Source organism: Zootoca vivipara, chromosome 9 (genome assembly GCF_965207765.1).
Source record: "Zootoca vivipara chromosome 9, rZooViv2.hap1.1, whole genome shotgun sequence".
Classification (NCBI taxonomy): domain Eukaryota; kingdom Metazoa; phylum Chordata; class Lepidosauria; order Squamata; family Lacertidae; genus Zootoca; species Zootoca vivipara.
The window spans coordinates 16,889,508-16,906,995 of NC_142592.1; the positions used below are offsets into that span (position 1 = coordinate 16,889,508).

The 17,488-nt window shown below is 46.1% G+C and overlaps 1 protein-coding gene across 1 annotated transcript; it reads right to left on the reverse strand.

Annotated features, from left to right (window-relative positions):
* On the reverse strand, nucleotides 1-8,891 carry WNT16 (Wnt family member 16). The gene is made up of 4 exons (XM_035127302.3): nucleotides 8,566-8,891; nucleotides 5,291-5,565; nucleotides 3,165-3,451; nucleotides 1-1,136 (listed from the first exon to the last, which is right to left on the reverse strand). Exons 1-4 carry the CDS (start codon nucleotides 8,664-8,666, stop codon nucleotides 672-674), a joined length of 1,128 nt encoding a protein of 375 aa, XP_034983193.3. The 5' UTR covers nucleotides 8,667-8,891; the 3' UTR covers nucleotides 1-671.
* Nucleotides 8,892-17,488: the final 8,597 nt, after the last annotated feature.

Here is a 17,488-nt window from a genome sequence, read left to right on the forward strand (position 1 = left end):
TTCCTCAATGAAGCTTTTAATGGCACTGGAGAAGACACAACTAAAAAAACTTTTAAAAAAACCACCATGAGGTCACAGCTACACATCATTTTGTTTAAACTGGCGTGTACTCCAACGCCAAGGTCCAGATCTGTCCATGGAAGCTATTCAACCCATCTTAGACTTGGCTTGGTTAAATGATGAACATCTCAGTCTTACCCTTAACCTTTGACTAGCTAAGCAAACAGCTGTACAACTGCTGGTAATCCTTTGCTCCCAGAGGTACTCAATAAACAGAGTACTCTTAATACACGGGATCAGCTTATCTCGTACCAGGCGTCATTGTAGCCTCCGAATGTTTCATTTAAGCTCTTCTGGCTGCCTTGAGAACTGAGCGTGTCCAGCGTGTCCATCTCGACTTCACTGATCAAAATACTGACTATTCACGGCGAACATGGACACGAGTCGCTCAAGTAGGCCACCCAGCTAGGCAAAATTCTTCAGGTGATCCAGGTCTCCACTACTATTAGTTTTAAATGGGGCCTCTACTTATTCTGAGCTGCCCTTTCGATACGAACCAACACCTCTGGACCTTGAGGCTCTTCATCTCGAGATGCCTACTTAGCACGACCCCGAGAACGCTACTTCTCAAGGTGTTTCTCTCGTCATCTATTTTCAGGGCAGGTACGGTTTCACTTGCAAGTATGGACATCGGTCATGGTCTCACATCTTCTGCAGCGTACGTAACAACACCAGACAAACTTGCAGTCGCATCTCTCCACTTGCCTGACGACGTGTGTGTTGTAACCGCGGCCGCAGCACAGGAGGTTGCAGCCATCTGGCCCCTCGGAGGTACGGTTGCATTCCCTCCCCTGCGTCCCGGGAACTCCCAGTTTGGGATCTTCAACGCAGTAGTTGGGGGACTTGTGGATGTACAGCAGATCTTCTTTGCGGATTGGTATCTTCCGCTGCCTTTTGTCTTTCCTGCGTATCTTTCTTCTCGCCCTGTCCGAAATCTGGATGCTGCTTTCGTACTTCTCTTTCAAAAAACTGCCAATCTTGGCAAAGGAGGACATAGTCTTCCAGCACGTCTTGAGAGCGCAGGAACCAGAGACTCCGTGGCAACGGCAATCCACCGACATCAGCTTTGCGACGGCCTGGGGAAAAGTTGAGACCAAAACAATCCACAATCAAGCAACGTTCCGCTCATTTGACAACTACCAAGCAACAGATTCTACACTTCTGAGGCTATGAAACGACAGTGCCCAAAATGTTTAAACATCTTCCATTTGGGAGTCGCCTGCTTCTCAGAAATGAGGCCAGAGATTAAAGAACAAAAAAGCAGACATGTAAGTGAGAGAGAGCCATATGCACAAGTAGAGCTCAGGTTCTTGTTTTCATTGAAACAGTTCTTGCAGCCAAAGAGCCAAGCCATTTCTCAAAACAGAACTACACCCAGTCTCTTCAGCTATGGGCAAAGGTTGGCAGCCTTTTAGGAGCAGAAGGCAAATTTCAAATTTTGAGAAAGAGCTGTGGGGCAGTAGTCACAAAAAAAAACCCAACAACTATTATTACTGTTGCTGCTATTAATTGTTGTCAAAATTTAAATACCGCCCTTCATGAAAAGATCTCGGGGCGATTCACAGAATGGTTGTTATGGGGGTCGTGGCATAACACAACACGACTGCCGTGGTGGTGATAGAGCTGCATAACTCAAAATTAGAGACAGCGCCGTCGTTGCTGTTGCCCTGTCGTCAGACTACCTCATACTTGCCGCAGGGAATCACCTATGTCCTGCTGGCTCCGATTGTGGAGATAACACAAAATTGATTTTGCACATGGACAGCAACACAATTGTTATGGTTGTTTTTGTGTGTTTAAGAACAACAACAAAAAAAGCATTCCTCCCGGACCAGGAAAAATATGTAAGGCGGGCATGCTAGTCTCACTCTTACACTTTCAACACATATAGATACCAGAGACACACGTGCTTTTTTCTCCAACACAAAAATACTCGTCTTCCCCACCTAAACAAAATAACTCTACCCAAGTGCACCTCTCATGTTCTTAAAAATGGCACATCAATCTGTGGAAGCATCTGAATAAGCGCAAGATCATATCTATATTTTATGCCAGAGCAGCTGGTGTGTGCACCTGAACCACGAGAACCATCCTTTTCACGAGAATCTTGTCCTCTACTGAAATCGTTGCTAACCCAAGCCCCAACTAATATCTGAAATAGCATCTCTGACAGCTAAGAGCTTGCAAAATCCGAGTACAGTACTGATCAGAGCTCCATTATATATTATTAGAATATATTATATATTATATATGTTAAATATATTAGAATATATATTTTTGTTTTAATTCCTGCAGTGGTGGTGGTAGGATGCTGCTTATAAGTCACACCTTCTGTGGCAAATCCTGGGTCTCTAAAAACTAGAGAGTTTAGTGGTTAGCCTTGGACTTGGCTGTGATGTTCACTAAGTGAACACTTTAACTTACTTCGCAGCTAGTTGCTGTGAAGACAACACAGGATGAGGAAGACACAAAAGGTGGCAGGGCAGTTATTTTGAGCAACCTTAGAGGGTGGACAGGATAAAAATACAGGCCCCTCCATGAATGATCAGGCTCTTTCTGCTCACAGCAGGGCCCCCGATTCATCTGAGGTTCATGCGAAGGGTGGGGAGAAGTGATTTTCACAAATTCCACCTGCAGCCCCCAACACCTGCCCTCCCAGGCGGCTTAGGATTGTCCCCCAACTTTCCGGAGTAGTTTTTTTAGCAGGCTGCAGAGGGAAGGCGGAACCGCTGAAAAACCGTGCGAACACAACTCTGCATAGGCCTGGATCTACCCCATAATAAATAAGCCACTTTGTGCATGGCCCAGAATTTGTCAGACAGGGGCACCGTTCAGACTGAAATGCAATGGTGGGGGAAAGACAAGTTTTCAACCTTCACATTTAACACCTGCAGGTTTCTTAAAGAAAAGCTCCACAAAGGGAATGCATAATCAGAGGAAGCTATCTTTTCGTGTGCAGGTCAAAGAGATGGACGATCTCAGGGCATGATGGCTTAAGACCAGGGACATGGGGAAGCAGCCAAGAAACGGTCTCCCTCTGCCATTCATTGGCTACATATTACAGGGAAAGAAATGGAATGGGAGGGCAGGGGTCAGATCCATACCAGTCTTCCAGCTTCGTTGTTATGCAGGTTCATGGCTAGCAGCCTGCTGCCATATTTCCCCGTGACGTTTTCCGCAGGGCCATCTAAAAACTTCCTGCTCAGCCACATTCCATACTGGATGTCATCGGAGCAGCCGCCCCAGTGCCAGCCTTCGCTGGCCGAGCCACCGCTCTGTAGTTTGGGGTCACAGGCGCAGTCGGTCATATTCCCCGCGCTGCACGAATGAGTCACGGAATGCACAAGGCCTGCTGCCGTCACCGCTGAGATGAACGCTGTTTCTTTGGTACCTGCAGAAAGACACAGTCATTCATTCATTCATTCATTCAATCAATCTCCTTTATCGGCATAGAAAAAGTGCATCATATACAGTCGTACCTCGGAAGTCAAATGGAATCTGTTCTAGAAGTCCGTTCAACTTTCAAAACATTCAGAAACCAAGACACGGCTTCCGATTGGTTGCAGGAAGCTCCTGCAGACAATCGGAAGCCGCGAAAGCCGTGTCGGATGTTTGGGTTCCAAAGAACGTTCGCAAGCCGGAACACTCACTTCCGGGTTTGTGGCGTTCGGAAGCCAAAACGTTCGACTCGCAAGGCATTCATCAACCAAGGTACAACTGTACACAACACAGTTAACGAAACATAGTTGGAGATACTTTAGGATGAAACTGTACAGGCACCGTGAGATACGAAAATGGTTCTTGGGACCTACGGTGACGTAATTTTGTGGCGTCACTCAAAAATCTTGCCACATTCTCCACAATGTCATTTCTACAATTGCTCAGCAGATAAGGCACCCTGGAAGAGTCAGTGCGATAAATCCCCTCCTTCAAAAAGGGGGCCGAATACTTACCCTATGTTTTTTTTTGAGAAACTGGGAAATAAAATAAAACACGTGTGATGGATTCGATCCGTTTTGTGCCACAAGGCAGTGTCTTTCAGAGGACGGGATTTTCGAAAATCTACCTGCAGGCAGCAAGACGTTCAATCTTGCGAGGGAGAGAGCTCTGCATGGGTGGGGATTGAAAGCTGGTGTAAATATGGAATTCAATCTCTAGGATGGTGAGGGCAATCTGGCTGTGACATCTGTCACCCCACTGATTGCCAGGGTTGGATTCGACTGATCTGGTGGGCTAGGCAGCTGTCCCCTTCCACCCTCACCGCCTCATGTGCATCCCTCCCAAAGCTGCACGCTTGGGGGGAAGAGGACGACCATCCCAGATAGGAGTGTACCACTCTTTGAAGCATCACTCAAAAAGGTTGGCACCATGGTCCTGTGGCCAGAATGGTGCCCGCTCCCATTAAGCCAGCAGAGAGAGAAATCTTGGCCCCCCTCCCGGGGAAATTCATTCCATTTACGTTCAGCTGAAATCAACAGGGCAATTTAGTCACAACGGAGTTCAAAGGGACTTCAGTGTTACCAGCTTGCTTTGGATTGGGGCCAGTGTACCGAGATCACATAACCTAGGGCAGCGGTTGCCAGGTTGGTGTCCTCTAGGAGGGATGCAGGTGGTGCTGTGGTCTAAACCACTGAGCCTAGGGCTTGCCGATCAGAAGGTCGGCGGTTCAAATCCCCACAACGGGGTGAGCTCCCATTGCTCGGCCCCAGCTCCTGCCAACCTAGCAGTTTGAAAGCACACCAGTGCAAGTAGATAAATAGGTACCGCTGCGGCGGGAAGGTAAGCGGCGTTTCCATGCGCTCTGGTTTCCTTTGTGCCAGAAGTGCTTTAGTCATGCTGGTCACATGACCCGGAAAGCTGTATGTGGACAAATGCCAGCTCCCTCGGCCTGAAAGCGAGATGAGTGCCGCAACCCCACAATCGCCTCTGACTGGACTTTACATTTTACCTTTACCTCTAGATGTTGCAACAACACTGACCATTGGCTCTGCTGCTTGGGGATGACAGGAATTGTAGACCACCGACATTTGGAAGGCAAATGTTGGCTACCTTTGAATTAGGGCGAGGATGGGGAACTTTTGCCCATGGTCTCCACACGATCACAATTGGCCCCGTGCCAGTCGCAAAAGGCACCTGGCACCTGGCTAATTTCTAATGCGTATTGCATTGTTGGGACATGAGAAATGGTGTGTCTCAAACCCGTTACTTTCCCCCCAACCAGAGGACCTACCGCTGCTCAGTTCATAGCCAAAGACGGAGGAAGCAGGAGCCGCAGAGATGGGCAAAGGTTTGGAAGCCGTAGAGGCCATCCCGAGCGGGAGGAGGCAGTTCCAGCGCTCGTGTTTGAACTGGCTCCGGCACTCCTCAATCCCTAGGCGGGCTCCTTCGCGGATGCTGGGTAGGAGGTTGGGCTTCTTCTTGCACAGGTCCTTTTGACGGCTGTTCAGAGGCAGGTTGGCGCAGCCCAGTTTCTCGGGGACACCGAAGGAAGCCATGCCCAGCCACCTGAAAAAGCAGCCCCTGGGGTGAGACCCAAGCACTGGGCATTTCATTTGACACAGATAAGATGAGAGCGGCCAAAACAGGAAAGAGGAGCCGCAGCTCAAACAACCCAGCGATGTGAAAGGACTATCGAAATACAGGAGGGTCAAAGGAACACAAATTCACGGAAGACCCACAGAGGGAGTAGCCAAGGCTGTGTCCTTCGGATGTTGCTGGACTACGACCCCCATCATCCCTGACCATTGGCCACGCTGGCTGAGTCCAATGGGAGTTGTCACACCGATCCTGGCACGCCTGCACTGGCTACCAATTAGTTTCTGGGCCCAATTCAAAATGCTGGTTTTGACCTATAAAGCCTTAAATGGCTCAGGACTGCAATACCTCAAGGAACGCCTCTCTGCATTCATCACCTGACGCCCTTCTTCCTTAGCCTCCTGCACGTGATGCCCGGATGGTGGCACCACAAGAACGGGCCTTTTCTGTGGTGGCTCCATTTGTGGAATGCTCTCCCCAGGGAGGTTCGCCAGGCGCCTTCATTCTATATTTTTAGGCGCCAGGCAAAAACGTTCCTCTTCATTAGGCCTTTGGCTGATTGATGTGGGAAGGGGGGGGTGTTATGATTTTGTTGTTTTGTTTTACTTATTTACTTGTTTTATCCTGCATTTTAATCTTTAAACCGCCCTGAGATCTTATGATGAAGGGCCGTATATCAATCAATCAATCAAGTATAGTCGTACCTTGGATCCTGAACGCCCGGGAACTTGGACGTTTAGGCTCCTGAACGCTGCAAACCCGGAAGCGATTGTTCCGGTTTGTGAACATTCTTTTGGAACCCAAACATCTGACGGGGCTTCCTGTAGCCAATCAGAAGCTGTGATTTGGTTTTCAAATGTTTTGGAAGTCAAACGGACTTCCGGAACGGATTCCGTTTGACTTCCAAGGTACGACTGTAAATAAATAAATCTGGACGTTGCATGATATAGAAATTACTAAGGATGATATATAATGAAAAGCAGAAAAGAGGGACTTGAGGAAGTCAACAATGTTAAGACATATGAGTGATATAATATGGTTTTTTTTAATGTGTATTTTGTATTTTTTTGTTTTGTGATTTATGTGTTTCTTTATTGTATTTTTGTGTTTTTTATGTTTTCTTTTCCCAGTTTTATAAAACCAATAAATATATTTGAAAACAAACAAACAAACAAATCTGGACGTTTCCCTTTAAAAAAAAAGTGATGCTCAGAATACCTTGTAATCTTTATTGGGCCACTTCCAAAAGCATTATATGGCGCTGCCGGATTTGATAGTTGGGTGGATTTGCCCATCTGTCAATCACCTGGTGCCACCATGATATCAGGCTTCCTTTACCTTATATGACATCAGGTGTGGGGCAGGTGAGCTTGGCCAAAAGGGCCCCACAGGTGTTCTAGAGAATCTAATGAGGTCCAAGGGCTAGGCACCCTTTCTCAAACGTGGGCGATGTTTTTGGGCTACAACTCGCATCATCCGCAGCTACCAGGGATGATGGGAGTTGTAGTCCAACAGCAGACCCAAGATTGAGAAATGCTGGGCTAGAGGCTCCCCACTCTGGCCTTCTGACTCGGCAAGTCAGAAAGAGGACTGAACAGTCCCTTGGTGGGTGATCTGGTGTTTAGAGCAGGCATAGGCAACCTTGGCTCTCCAGATGTTTTGGAACTACAACTCCCATGATCCCTGACCACTGGCCCTTTTAGCTAGCGATCATGGGAGTTGTAGTTCCAAAACATCCGGAGAGCCAAGGTTGCCTATGCCTGGTTTAGAGGGTTGGGAGACCAGCTTTAAATCTTCACTCACTCATTGGACCGGCCACTGTTTCTTTGCCTAACCTACCCTGCAGGGTTGTTGCGAGGATAAAATGGGAAGGGGGAGCGGTAACTAGGCATGTACCCCTTGAGCTCCTTGGAGGAAAAGTAGGGCATGAATAAATACATGCTGAATTGTAGAGCCCTCTATCATGTAACCCAAGTTTCAAACAGATTCGTACCTTCAAATCAAATCAGGGTTTCAGGTTCTTCTCAAACAACAACACACAAAGTAGATCTGCAAACCTGGCTGCCACCATTTATGAATATTATAAAAGGGGAGGCAGGTTTGTATTTATTTTTACTAAAGGAATCGAAAAAGTTCGCTTTCTAGGGCGTTCTATAAACTTCTAAGGATGAAATCAGCCTTCCGCTTTGCTACATTTGCAATGTGTTATTTGATGGTGAAAATGCCCAACCCTGGTAAAAATGTACAGGCAATGTCTCTGCCATATATCACACACTAACATTTCCCAGTTTAAAAAGGGACGTTTAAAAAGGTGTTTCAGGAGCATTTGCACACATCCTGCCTTGGCGTTTCTTCTCTCAAGAAGGCAACAGGATTCCGCAGATTCTTCGAGCCTCCTTAGAAAAGCAGCTCGTTTTGGATCAGCATAAATGCATGCAACCGCCCCTTTAAGAGCGGCGGCATTTGTTATGGGAATGAGCATCCTGGCCCACCAGGCGAAGGTTTGAAAGTCGCGTGACAACCCACCAAAGAGCTTTCCTTATAAAAAGCCGCGGCTCGCACATGCAAAAAAAAGAAAGGCGCTTCCGTGTCGTGCGGGAAAGCTGGCATTCTATTACGCACAGACCCGGGAGATTCAAACCCCGCACGTGTGAAAACTGCCAAAAGCTCAGAATCGAGTTAACGCCTGGGTACCGTCGTTGGTTTGAGAACCGTGCTGATAATAACGCCAAGGTTGCAGGTTCGATCCCCTTACGGGACAACTGCGTATTCCTGCACAGCAAGGGGTTGGATTAATGATCCTCGTGCTCCCTTTCCAACTCTACGATTCTATTACTCTTTGAGAGACATTCTGCAGAGCTGAGAACGGTTTGCATTTGTCCCGAAGGCAGGAGAGGCGCAGCCAATTCGATCACCCCACCCCCGACCCCGGGACACAAGGGATCCCGCTCGGTACCCGCTTCTACTCACATCCAGTTGGCGTGGGCGCCGCAGGGCCAAAGTTGCCAGAGCAGCGCCGTGCACAGCACGCACAGGCGAGGCAGGATTCCCCAGGGCGCCCCCTTCTCCATAGCCAGGGCATGGAGATTCCCGAGAGATCCCCACCCAGCCGCTCTCCGCTCCCGCAGCTGCGATCTTCAGTCCTGAGCAGAGACAGCGCCTTAAAAGCCCTTCCCCTAATTGAGGGGAGCGCCGCTCACGCGGATCACCTGCGAGGGCAGCGCGATCCCCGGCCGGCGATCAACCGGACGCGACCCAAGAGAGCAGCGCGCCCTCCGAAGGGGAGAGAAGTTCTGGCTCGCCTTGCCTCGCTCCTCTCGACTTCTGCGACTTTCGCTCGCCATCTCATTGGCTGGCGGCGGCTCATCAATATGAAACGCGCTTCTCATTGGCTGCGGCGCGTTCCGAAGGGCTCGCCCGCACGCGGTCGCAATCAGGCGGCTAGTGCTGTGCTCTGCGAGCCTTCTGCAAAAATAATAAGAATAAAACCGAAATTTGCGCTGCAAGAAGAAGGGAGAACGCGCATCACGGAGCATCAGGGAACAGGCGCTGCTCTGGATCCTGAAAAAAATGCTGCCTTCCGTGTTTTAACACCGTTTAACTAGGAATTCTCCGCTTGCCGCCGGGAGAGATGGCACAATAACCCTCAGGAATGCGATAGCAAGCTGACGTTTGCATCAATATGATAACAGATCAGGGGTGAGCAGCCTTTTTCCATCTCGAGGGCAACGTTCCCTCCCGGGCAGCCATCTGAAGGCCGCATGGTTGGTTGGTTGACATCCTATGCCCTTTCAAAATGTGGTTTTTTTTGTTTTGTTTTTGATTGAGTGTTTTGTGGTTTTGCCTTTTGATTTTGTTCTGTGAACTGCCCCTGAGACCTCCAGCTATAGAGCAGTATATAAAGTCAATAAATCGTAATAAAAATGCCGGAAGCAAAAACAGAACAGCATGGGCGTAGCCAGGATTTTTGTTAGGAGGGGGCAGAACCTCAGTTAGCTATGTATTTATATTGATTTAGGGGGGGCAGCTGCCCCTCCCTGGTCTCCCACCCTTGGCTGCACCCATGCAGAACAATAAATTGCAACTTTCCCCTTTGTACAGTGGCCTAGTTTCCCATGCTCACCTATCCTCCATCCATGCATTATCAGAGTTTGAGGATATGTTCCAGCCAGGCCAAAACACTGAAGGCAGGGGCAAAGTAGGGCTGGTGAGGGGCGTGGCTTGGGGAGGAGCCAAGGGTCGGATAGAGGGAGGCTTCGGGGCCACAATGAGCTCCTATGCCTAAAATTCCCTACCTATTCCGGCAATAGATCTGAATAAATCTAATTCTTATAAAAGGTTTAGACAGCGAAATTAGAATAGTTTCTAATCCCAATAGTTCTGGGTTGTTGTTTTTCTTTAAAAAAAAAGTTACTTTATAATGAATGAAAGCATCCTCTCTCCCAGTTAAGAGTACCTAGAACTGCAGTCTCGGTTGTTTTTCAGCAAATAGCCAAATTATTAAGTGGTTGTATCACCTGAAATGGAAATCGTGTTAAATTCTGGAACTGCTTCTCCAGGACAGATTTTGACACATTTAGGAGGGATGTTGCATCGTTTTGAATCTGCTGTTTATGACTCTGCATCTCCCTCGCGCACCGGAGTCAGGTTCTGATGAGGGAGCCTGTCGTGGGGGTGCCTGGTTACGCCCCCTAAAAAACAAAAAACACCCAGGGGCACAGCCTCCCCAGCCCCACCACGCTACTCCCCTGGTCTATGGAGCTGTGATTGATTAATTTTATTTCTGTAAACAGAGATGGAGGCTGTTTTGACCAGGCCCCTACCTGTACAGAATGCAGATTTTTACATAGAAATATACAAGAACACTGCCTTATACTGAATCAGACCACTGGTCTACCCAGGGCTCTCCTTTTTTAGCCAGTTCTGGCACCTCTTGGGTGAGTGCCATCGCCATTCTAAAAGGGAGGCCTTCATGGTGAGTTCTGGCAACCTCTTTTTCTAGAAAAATAGCACTGGTCCTTCTAGCCATCAATATACAGTGGTACCTTGTTTCTCAAACGCCTTTGGTACTCAAATGCCGAAACCCGGAAGTAAGTTTCCGTTTTTTGAACATTTTTCAGAAGCTGAACGTCCGATGCGGCTGTGTCGGCTATTGTTTCTGGGGCGCCTGCACCAATCAAAAGCTGCACCTTGGTTTTCAAACATTTCGGAAGTCAAACGGACTTCCAGAAACAGATTAAGTTTGACACTTTAGTTTTTGCTATTTATTTTGCGTTTTTTGTTTTTGAAGCTTTTCCTCAATTTGTCTTTGTGACTGTGGTGTGTAACCCAGTTTAGCTATTGATTGCTTGATGGTGTGACTGTGGAAATGGAGAATGTAAAATTGCTGTTTTAGGGGTTGTTTTTAAAAATCTGGAACGGATTAATCCGTTTTGCATTACTTTCTATGGGAAAGCACGCCTTAGTTTTGGAACACTTTGGTTTTGGAATGGACTTCCGGAACGGATTAAGTTTGAGAACCAAGGTACCACTGTACTGGCAAGGGCATTTTGGGGTCTCAGACAGCGGACATTCCCAGCCCTACCTAGAGATTCCCTACCCAGGAATTGAACTCGGGACATTTTGCATTCAAAGCAGATTCTCTGCTGCTGAGCTATGGCCCTTTTCATCAGTTACTGCCCTCAAGTCCAAATAACAGAGGCAAGATGAATGAATAACTAAGTTGGACAATGAATGCACCTGACTTATCAGAACTTTTCTGAAGAAGGGAGTGGGCATCCATCACATTAGAACAGCAAGACTACGCTCATTAAAATATGAGTTACGCATCTGCTTTGATTTGCAGAACAAAAGAAAAAAACATTGTGGCCATGGGTTTGTGGGGTGTGTGTGTGGGGGAGCCTGGCATCCACTCACTTAGGGGAGAAGTTTTGATTGGACCTTCTGTTTTCTACCAGCCCTAGTACGATTCTATGAACTGAAAAATAACATGCCTGCCATTATCTTGATCTATATCCGAAACGGCTTACTTCATCAAAGGCTATCTGACTTGCCTGAAGTCAAGGAACTGCAGAAATCTTCTTTCAAATTTTTTTACTTGGCAAAGGATGTGAAGGAGGGCGAATGCTCCATAAATGAGATAATTTTACTTCGGGAAATATTTCTGTTGGAGGGTAGGGGAACACATCACAGTTCTACAGCTGTTGCATTCCACAAATGAGGGCAGCCCTATTTAATTGGGTGCGGCGTTTGTGAGGTTTGTTGTAGAAGGGAAACATGGGGATATTGTTTGAGAATGGAACACACACACACACATCGGTAAGTTGCTGTGTTTGGGCCTCTTCACACAGAATGATAATGGAAGACTGCCTTTATGGATCAGACGAAGGGTGATGCGAGTCCAGCCTTTGGTACATTCTCCTCCCACCTTCCCATAGCTTCCCTCTTGACCTTGCATCAGTCTCTCTCTCTCTCTTTTTAATAGACATTTTACTGGGGGGGGGGGGGAATCAAACATGCAGCAGTAAAGTGATACAAAAAGAAAAAAGAACAAAACACAGAACTGTGTAAACGGGAAAATATATATGAATATATACAAAAAAATACCTTAACCCATACATTCTTTTATAAATTGGATATTACTGTCCCAAAACTAATGTAAATATTAATAACCTACTACATTTAACCTACTACTACTGCTACTACATGGGTTCCATGATCACTGCAGATGGTGACAACAGTCACGAAATTAAAAGACGCCTGCTTCTTGGGAGAAAAGCAATGCCAAACCTAGACAGCATCTTAAAAAGCAGAGACATCACCTTGCCGACAAAGGTCCGTATAGTTAAAGCTAGGGTTTTGCCAGTAGTGATGTATGGAAGTGAGAGCTGGACCATAAAGAAGGCTGATCGCCGAAGAATTGATGCTTTTGAATTATGGTGCTGGAGGAGACTCTTGAGAGTCCCATGGACTGCAGGAAGATCAAACCTATCCATTCTTAAGGAAATCAGCCCTGAGTGCTCACTGGAAGGACAGATCCTGAAGCTTTGGCCACCTCCTGAGAAGAGAAGACTCCCTGGAAATAGACCCTGATGTTGGGAAAGATTGATGGCACAAGGAGAAGGGGACGACAGAGGACGAGATGGTTGGACAGTGTTCTCGAAGCCACCAACATGAGTCTGACCAAACTGCGGGAGGCAGTGGAAAACAGGAGTGCCTGGCGTGCTCTGGTCCATGGGGTCACGAAGAGTCGGACACGACTAAACAACATTTTGTATGCATTTGTTCCAAATATTGTCGCATTTATCTAAGCAGAGTCTATGTCTGTAAGGAATCCGTTTGTAGGTTGCAAGTGTTATGTTATCAAGCCACTGATTAAAGGAGATCATGTCTTTATTCTTTCAGTTCATCAATATCAGCCTCTTGGCTACCATTAGAGTGTGTAAAATCCATTTTTGTTGTTCAGTTGTTAACTTTCATATAGTAGGTATACAGTTCATCATTATCATGGGGGCAGGCAGGCAGGCAATGCAGCCAGCTCATGTGTTAAGTGCAGGGATTAAGGGCGGAAGATGGAAAGGGGCGGGAATAGGAAACAATGGTTTCCTATTCCCGCCCCTTTCCAAGTGCTAGGAGCTTGGTTGCGGTCTAATTTTGTCATCCTACTTAGGGATCCACCCCAAGCCCCGTGTTTCTTGGACCAGAAATAAATCTAATCATCCCAACCGATCCACAGCAGAGTTCCACCAGTGGCGCATCTACATTCACTTATTACAGGCATGCCCAAGCTGTGGCCCTCCAGATGTTTTGGCCTACAACTCCCATGATCCCTAGCTAACAGGACCAGTGGTCGGGGATGATGGGAATTGTAGTCCAAAACATCTGGAGGGCCGAAGTTTGGGGATGCCTGACTTATTACCTGCCTGAGGACTCATTTCAGGGATGAAACCAAACGGCTTTCTGTTTGCTGAAACTGCATCCATCTCAGCTGTACCACACTGAAGAAAAAGACTCTCAAGCCCGTGTCAGTTCCATTCAGGAATTTTACAAATTTGAAAACTTTGAGGGGTGAATTGGGGGTATATGGTGCCCTTCGTCAGGAGACTGCTTGTCTTGTACTGTACAATCGTACCTTGGAAGTCTAACGGAATCCATTCCAGAAGTGTGTTCAACTTCCAAAATGTTCGAAAACCAAAGCACGGAGCCCCCTTCGGACGTTCAGCTTCCAAGAATAGTTCGCAAACCGGAACAGTCACTTCCGGGTTTGCGGAATTCGGGAGCCAAAACGTTCGAGAACTAAGCTGTTCGATAAACCAAGGTATGACAGTATTTGGGTGAGTAACTTTGTTGTAAGGACGTCTCAACAGGCAGGCGCAAGAAGATATAGCCATGTGTGTAGACTTGTAGCTCACAAAAAGTGATTCAGGCTTTTCTTCCCAGCTGCGTCACTGATCTGCAATAACTGGAAAAAGCAGAAGCTCATGTTCACCCCGAAGTCAGTTCCACAGAGTACAATGGAGCTTACTCTTACATAAATGCACATTGGTTGATTGGTTTGGGGATATTTTGTATCCTGCCCTTCAAACTCCCGAGGTACTTTATAGCACAGTCTGAAACATAAAGATAACAATAATTGAATGATGGAAACACAATACAGTGAAACAGAACAAAGCCGCTGAGTGGAATGCTCCCTCAAACTATTAAGACTTCATAAAATGTAAAATGCTTGCAGGTTGCATAATTCTCTTCAGACATTAATTTTCTTTGTTCAGGAGGATGCTAAGACTAAATTGCAGGATAGCAACAGACTGTAACTTAGGGCTCATTCGCACTTTTGTTTGTCCCGTGATTTCTGAGAAGTTCTTCTTTTGTGCTGCTGTTTTCCTCAGAAAAAACCCCCTGTTTACTGCTGAATTGGAACAACAACAACAACAACAACAACAACAACATTATTATTATTATTATTATTATTATTATTATTATTATTAAATTTTTATTAATTTTCTTTTCTATCATTACAAAGATCTCATATCAATAACATACATATTACACATCTTCGCCCCCTCTCTCCCGGACTTCCCTCAGCTTCCATTTCTGATTTGTTGTCATCCTTATTATATACTGCTGTTTGTTTGTTTTCTACAATCCACTATATCATTACTTCACCACATTAATTGTTCTCTATCAATAAAGGTGTGGATGTTTATTTAAATCCTACCATCGAGTCAGTATTCTTTTATTGTTTCTGCAAATATAATAGAAAAGGTTTCCACTCTTTTTCAAAGTCACTGTTCTTTTCTTGTAGTCTGTCCGTCAGTTTTGCATAATTCATCCATTTCATGCCATTATTCTTTTGTTGGAATTTCTCCAGGCTTCCAGGTTTGTGCAATAAATATTCTCGCCGCCATTGTAGCATACATAAATAGTGTCCTCTTCTTTATTTATTTAGCTCTATTTATGTAGCATACATAAATAGTGTCCTCTTTCGGCAGATCTTGACCTAAAATCCCCAGCAGGAAGGCTTCTGGTTGCTTAACGAATTTTATTTTAAACATTTTTTCAGTTCATTGTATATCATTTCCCAGTATAATTTTACATTTCTACAATCCCACCACATCTGGTAAAAAGTACCTTCAGCCTTACACCTCCAATACTCCTTCTGTTCACTTTTGTATATTTTTTGCTAATTTAACCAGTGATACCACCTATACATCATCTTCATATAATTCTCTTTCAACGATATACAGTCCGCTGAATTGGAACAATCTGCAGATTGGGGTTTGTTCTGATTCAGCAGTAGGCAATGGGTTTTCCCAGGAAAAGTTAGAAAATAGAAAAGTTAGGGACAATAGAAAAACCTCTCGGACCCCGAAATCATAGAATTGTAGAGCTAGAAGGGACCACAAGGATCATCTAGTCCAACCCCATGCAATGCAGGAATATTCTGCCCAATGTGGGGCTCAAACCCATAACTCTGAGATTATGAGTCTCACACTCTACCAACTGAGCTGTCATAGCACAAACAGAAGTGTGGATGAGCCCTTACTAATAGTGAACGGAAACACAGTGGAACACAGCACATCATTTACGGATGTGTCAAGGTTAAAGCTAGGTGGGGAAACTGGATTTATTTAAGTTGCTTCCTATTTAACACTGCTCTTGACATTCTTCAGTGGCAACAGGTTAAAACCTCCCTGCAGCTGCCTTGGGGAGTTAACTGAAGCAAGCCCTCCAATTCTGACATAAAATGATCTGCCGTGCCAGGCCACTCATTTTCATTCAAAGAAAATAAAAAAGCCACCCTATCATTTTTAAAGCCTGCCTTCTGCAGTAAATTAACTTCTCGCTGTAGCACAAGCTGTCCAAATAGCTCCCGCAGGCATATTCCAAAGGCTCAAATGATTGCATATAACTTGCACGTCAAACTTTCAGTGGATGAATGCATTTTTTAAATTTATTTTTAACATGTAAATGGAAGCTTCAGAGCCAGGAGTTTAATTTTTCATCTGTCGTCTTGGGTGCTATGGAAGTGCTTGTCAAGTCTTGGTGCTTCAAAGAGTACTTCTCAGGCCTGTCCCTTGGGACCAGTTCTACATCGGCTGCCCAGTAGAGACCTCATTCGCTTGTTCCTCTTGGCAACGGTGACCCAGTGGTAAGCTTCTTGTGTGCAGATTCTTGCCATCGGATCGGGTGGATTCTTCTGCCCACAGCACCACAAACACCCCGAAGGAAATATAGGTTGTGCCTAAGCGAGCCGCCACATATGATGTCCTCCTCACTTGGTAACAGCAACCACATGGAGAAATTGCTGTAAGGCTGCGTTCGTGAGGAGATGGTTTGCAACGCTCACAGCCATCATCTCTTCATAAGATAATCAGGAGAGAAATATGAGATACTTTGCCCTGAGCAGAATAGTACAGTGTCTTCTTCCACTCAACATAGCTGCCAAGTCTCCCGTATTCTCCAGGAAATCCCCATTTTTCCAGCTGTTCTTAGCTGAAAAAACGGTTTGTTTTTTTTGCTTTTTCCCGGTTTATTCTGGCGCGGCAGCCATTTTGGAACTGGGCGGAGCATGCTCAGAAGCGACTTTTGATGCTGCTCTGCCCAGTTCCAAAATGGCTGCAGTGCGACTTCTGGCGCGGCGGCCATTTTGGAACTGGGCAAAGCAGCATCAAAAGTCACTTCTGAGCATGCTCCGACCAGTTCCAAAATGGCGGCAGTGCTACTTCCGGTCTTCTACTTCCAGCCCGGTCCCTTATTTCTCGGACAGCAACTTGGCACGTATGCCACTCAAGCCTCCGCTTTGGCCAGCAATTGAGGTAACTTATCTCAGAGAATTAAGTATTTTTCTTCTTCTTAGCCAAGTACGGTTTGGGCTCTTCAGCTTTCCTGCGCACGGCCAGGAAGTTGACCGTATTTATTCAGATGTCTCCCGCCCACTGCAGTTGTTCTGGTTTCCAGAAGTCTTCACAGCTTTGACCACATATGGACCCTAAGGTCTCCACAGATATTCCAGATGCTTGCGAGTAATGACTTGAAACAGAGGGAGTGGTATCACGCTGAGCAGCTAATTCTTCCTCTACACTTTGACAAGTTCCCATTTGAGGATTCAGATTGTGAAGGTTAGCAATCATGACCTTATACCTTGGGTAACAGTGTTAGAGATATGGAAGCTAGGAGCTAGACGGCACATTAAACCAAAGTTACAGGCGCAACAACAGACTCTCTAGGTGTGCTTTTTAAAATAACAAGCATACAAAGCTGAAAATGAATGAACTGCAGCTAAAATATTATGTTCATTTTTCACATGGTCTAGTCCTTCCCCTGCCCACTCCCCTAATATTCTCCAGAGGGTCTCTTTTCCAGTCTTCAGAGAGTAGCTGGAAGTGGGGAG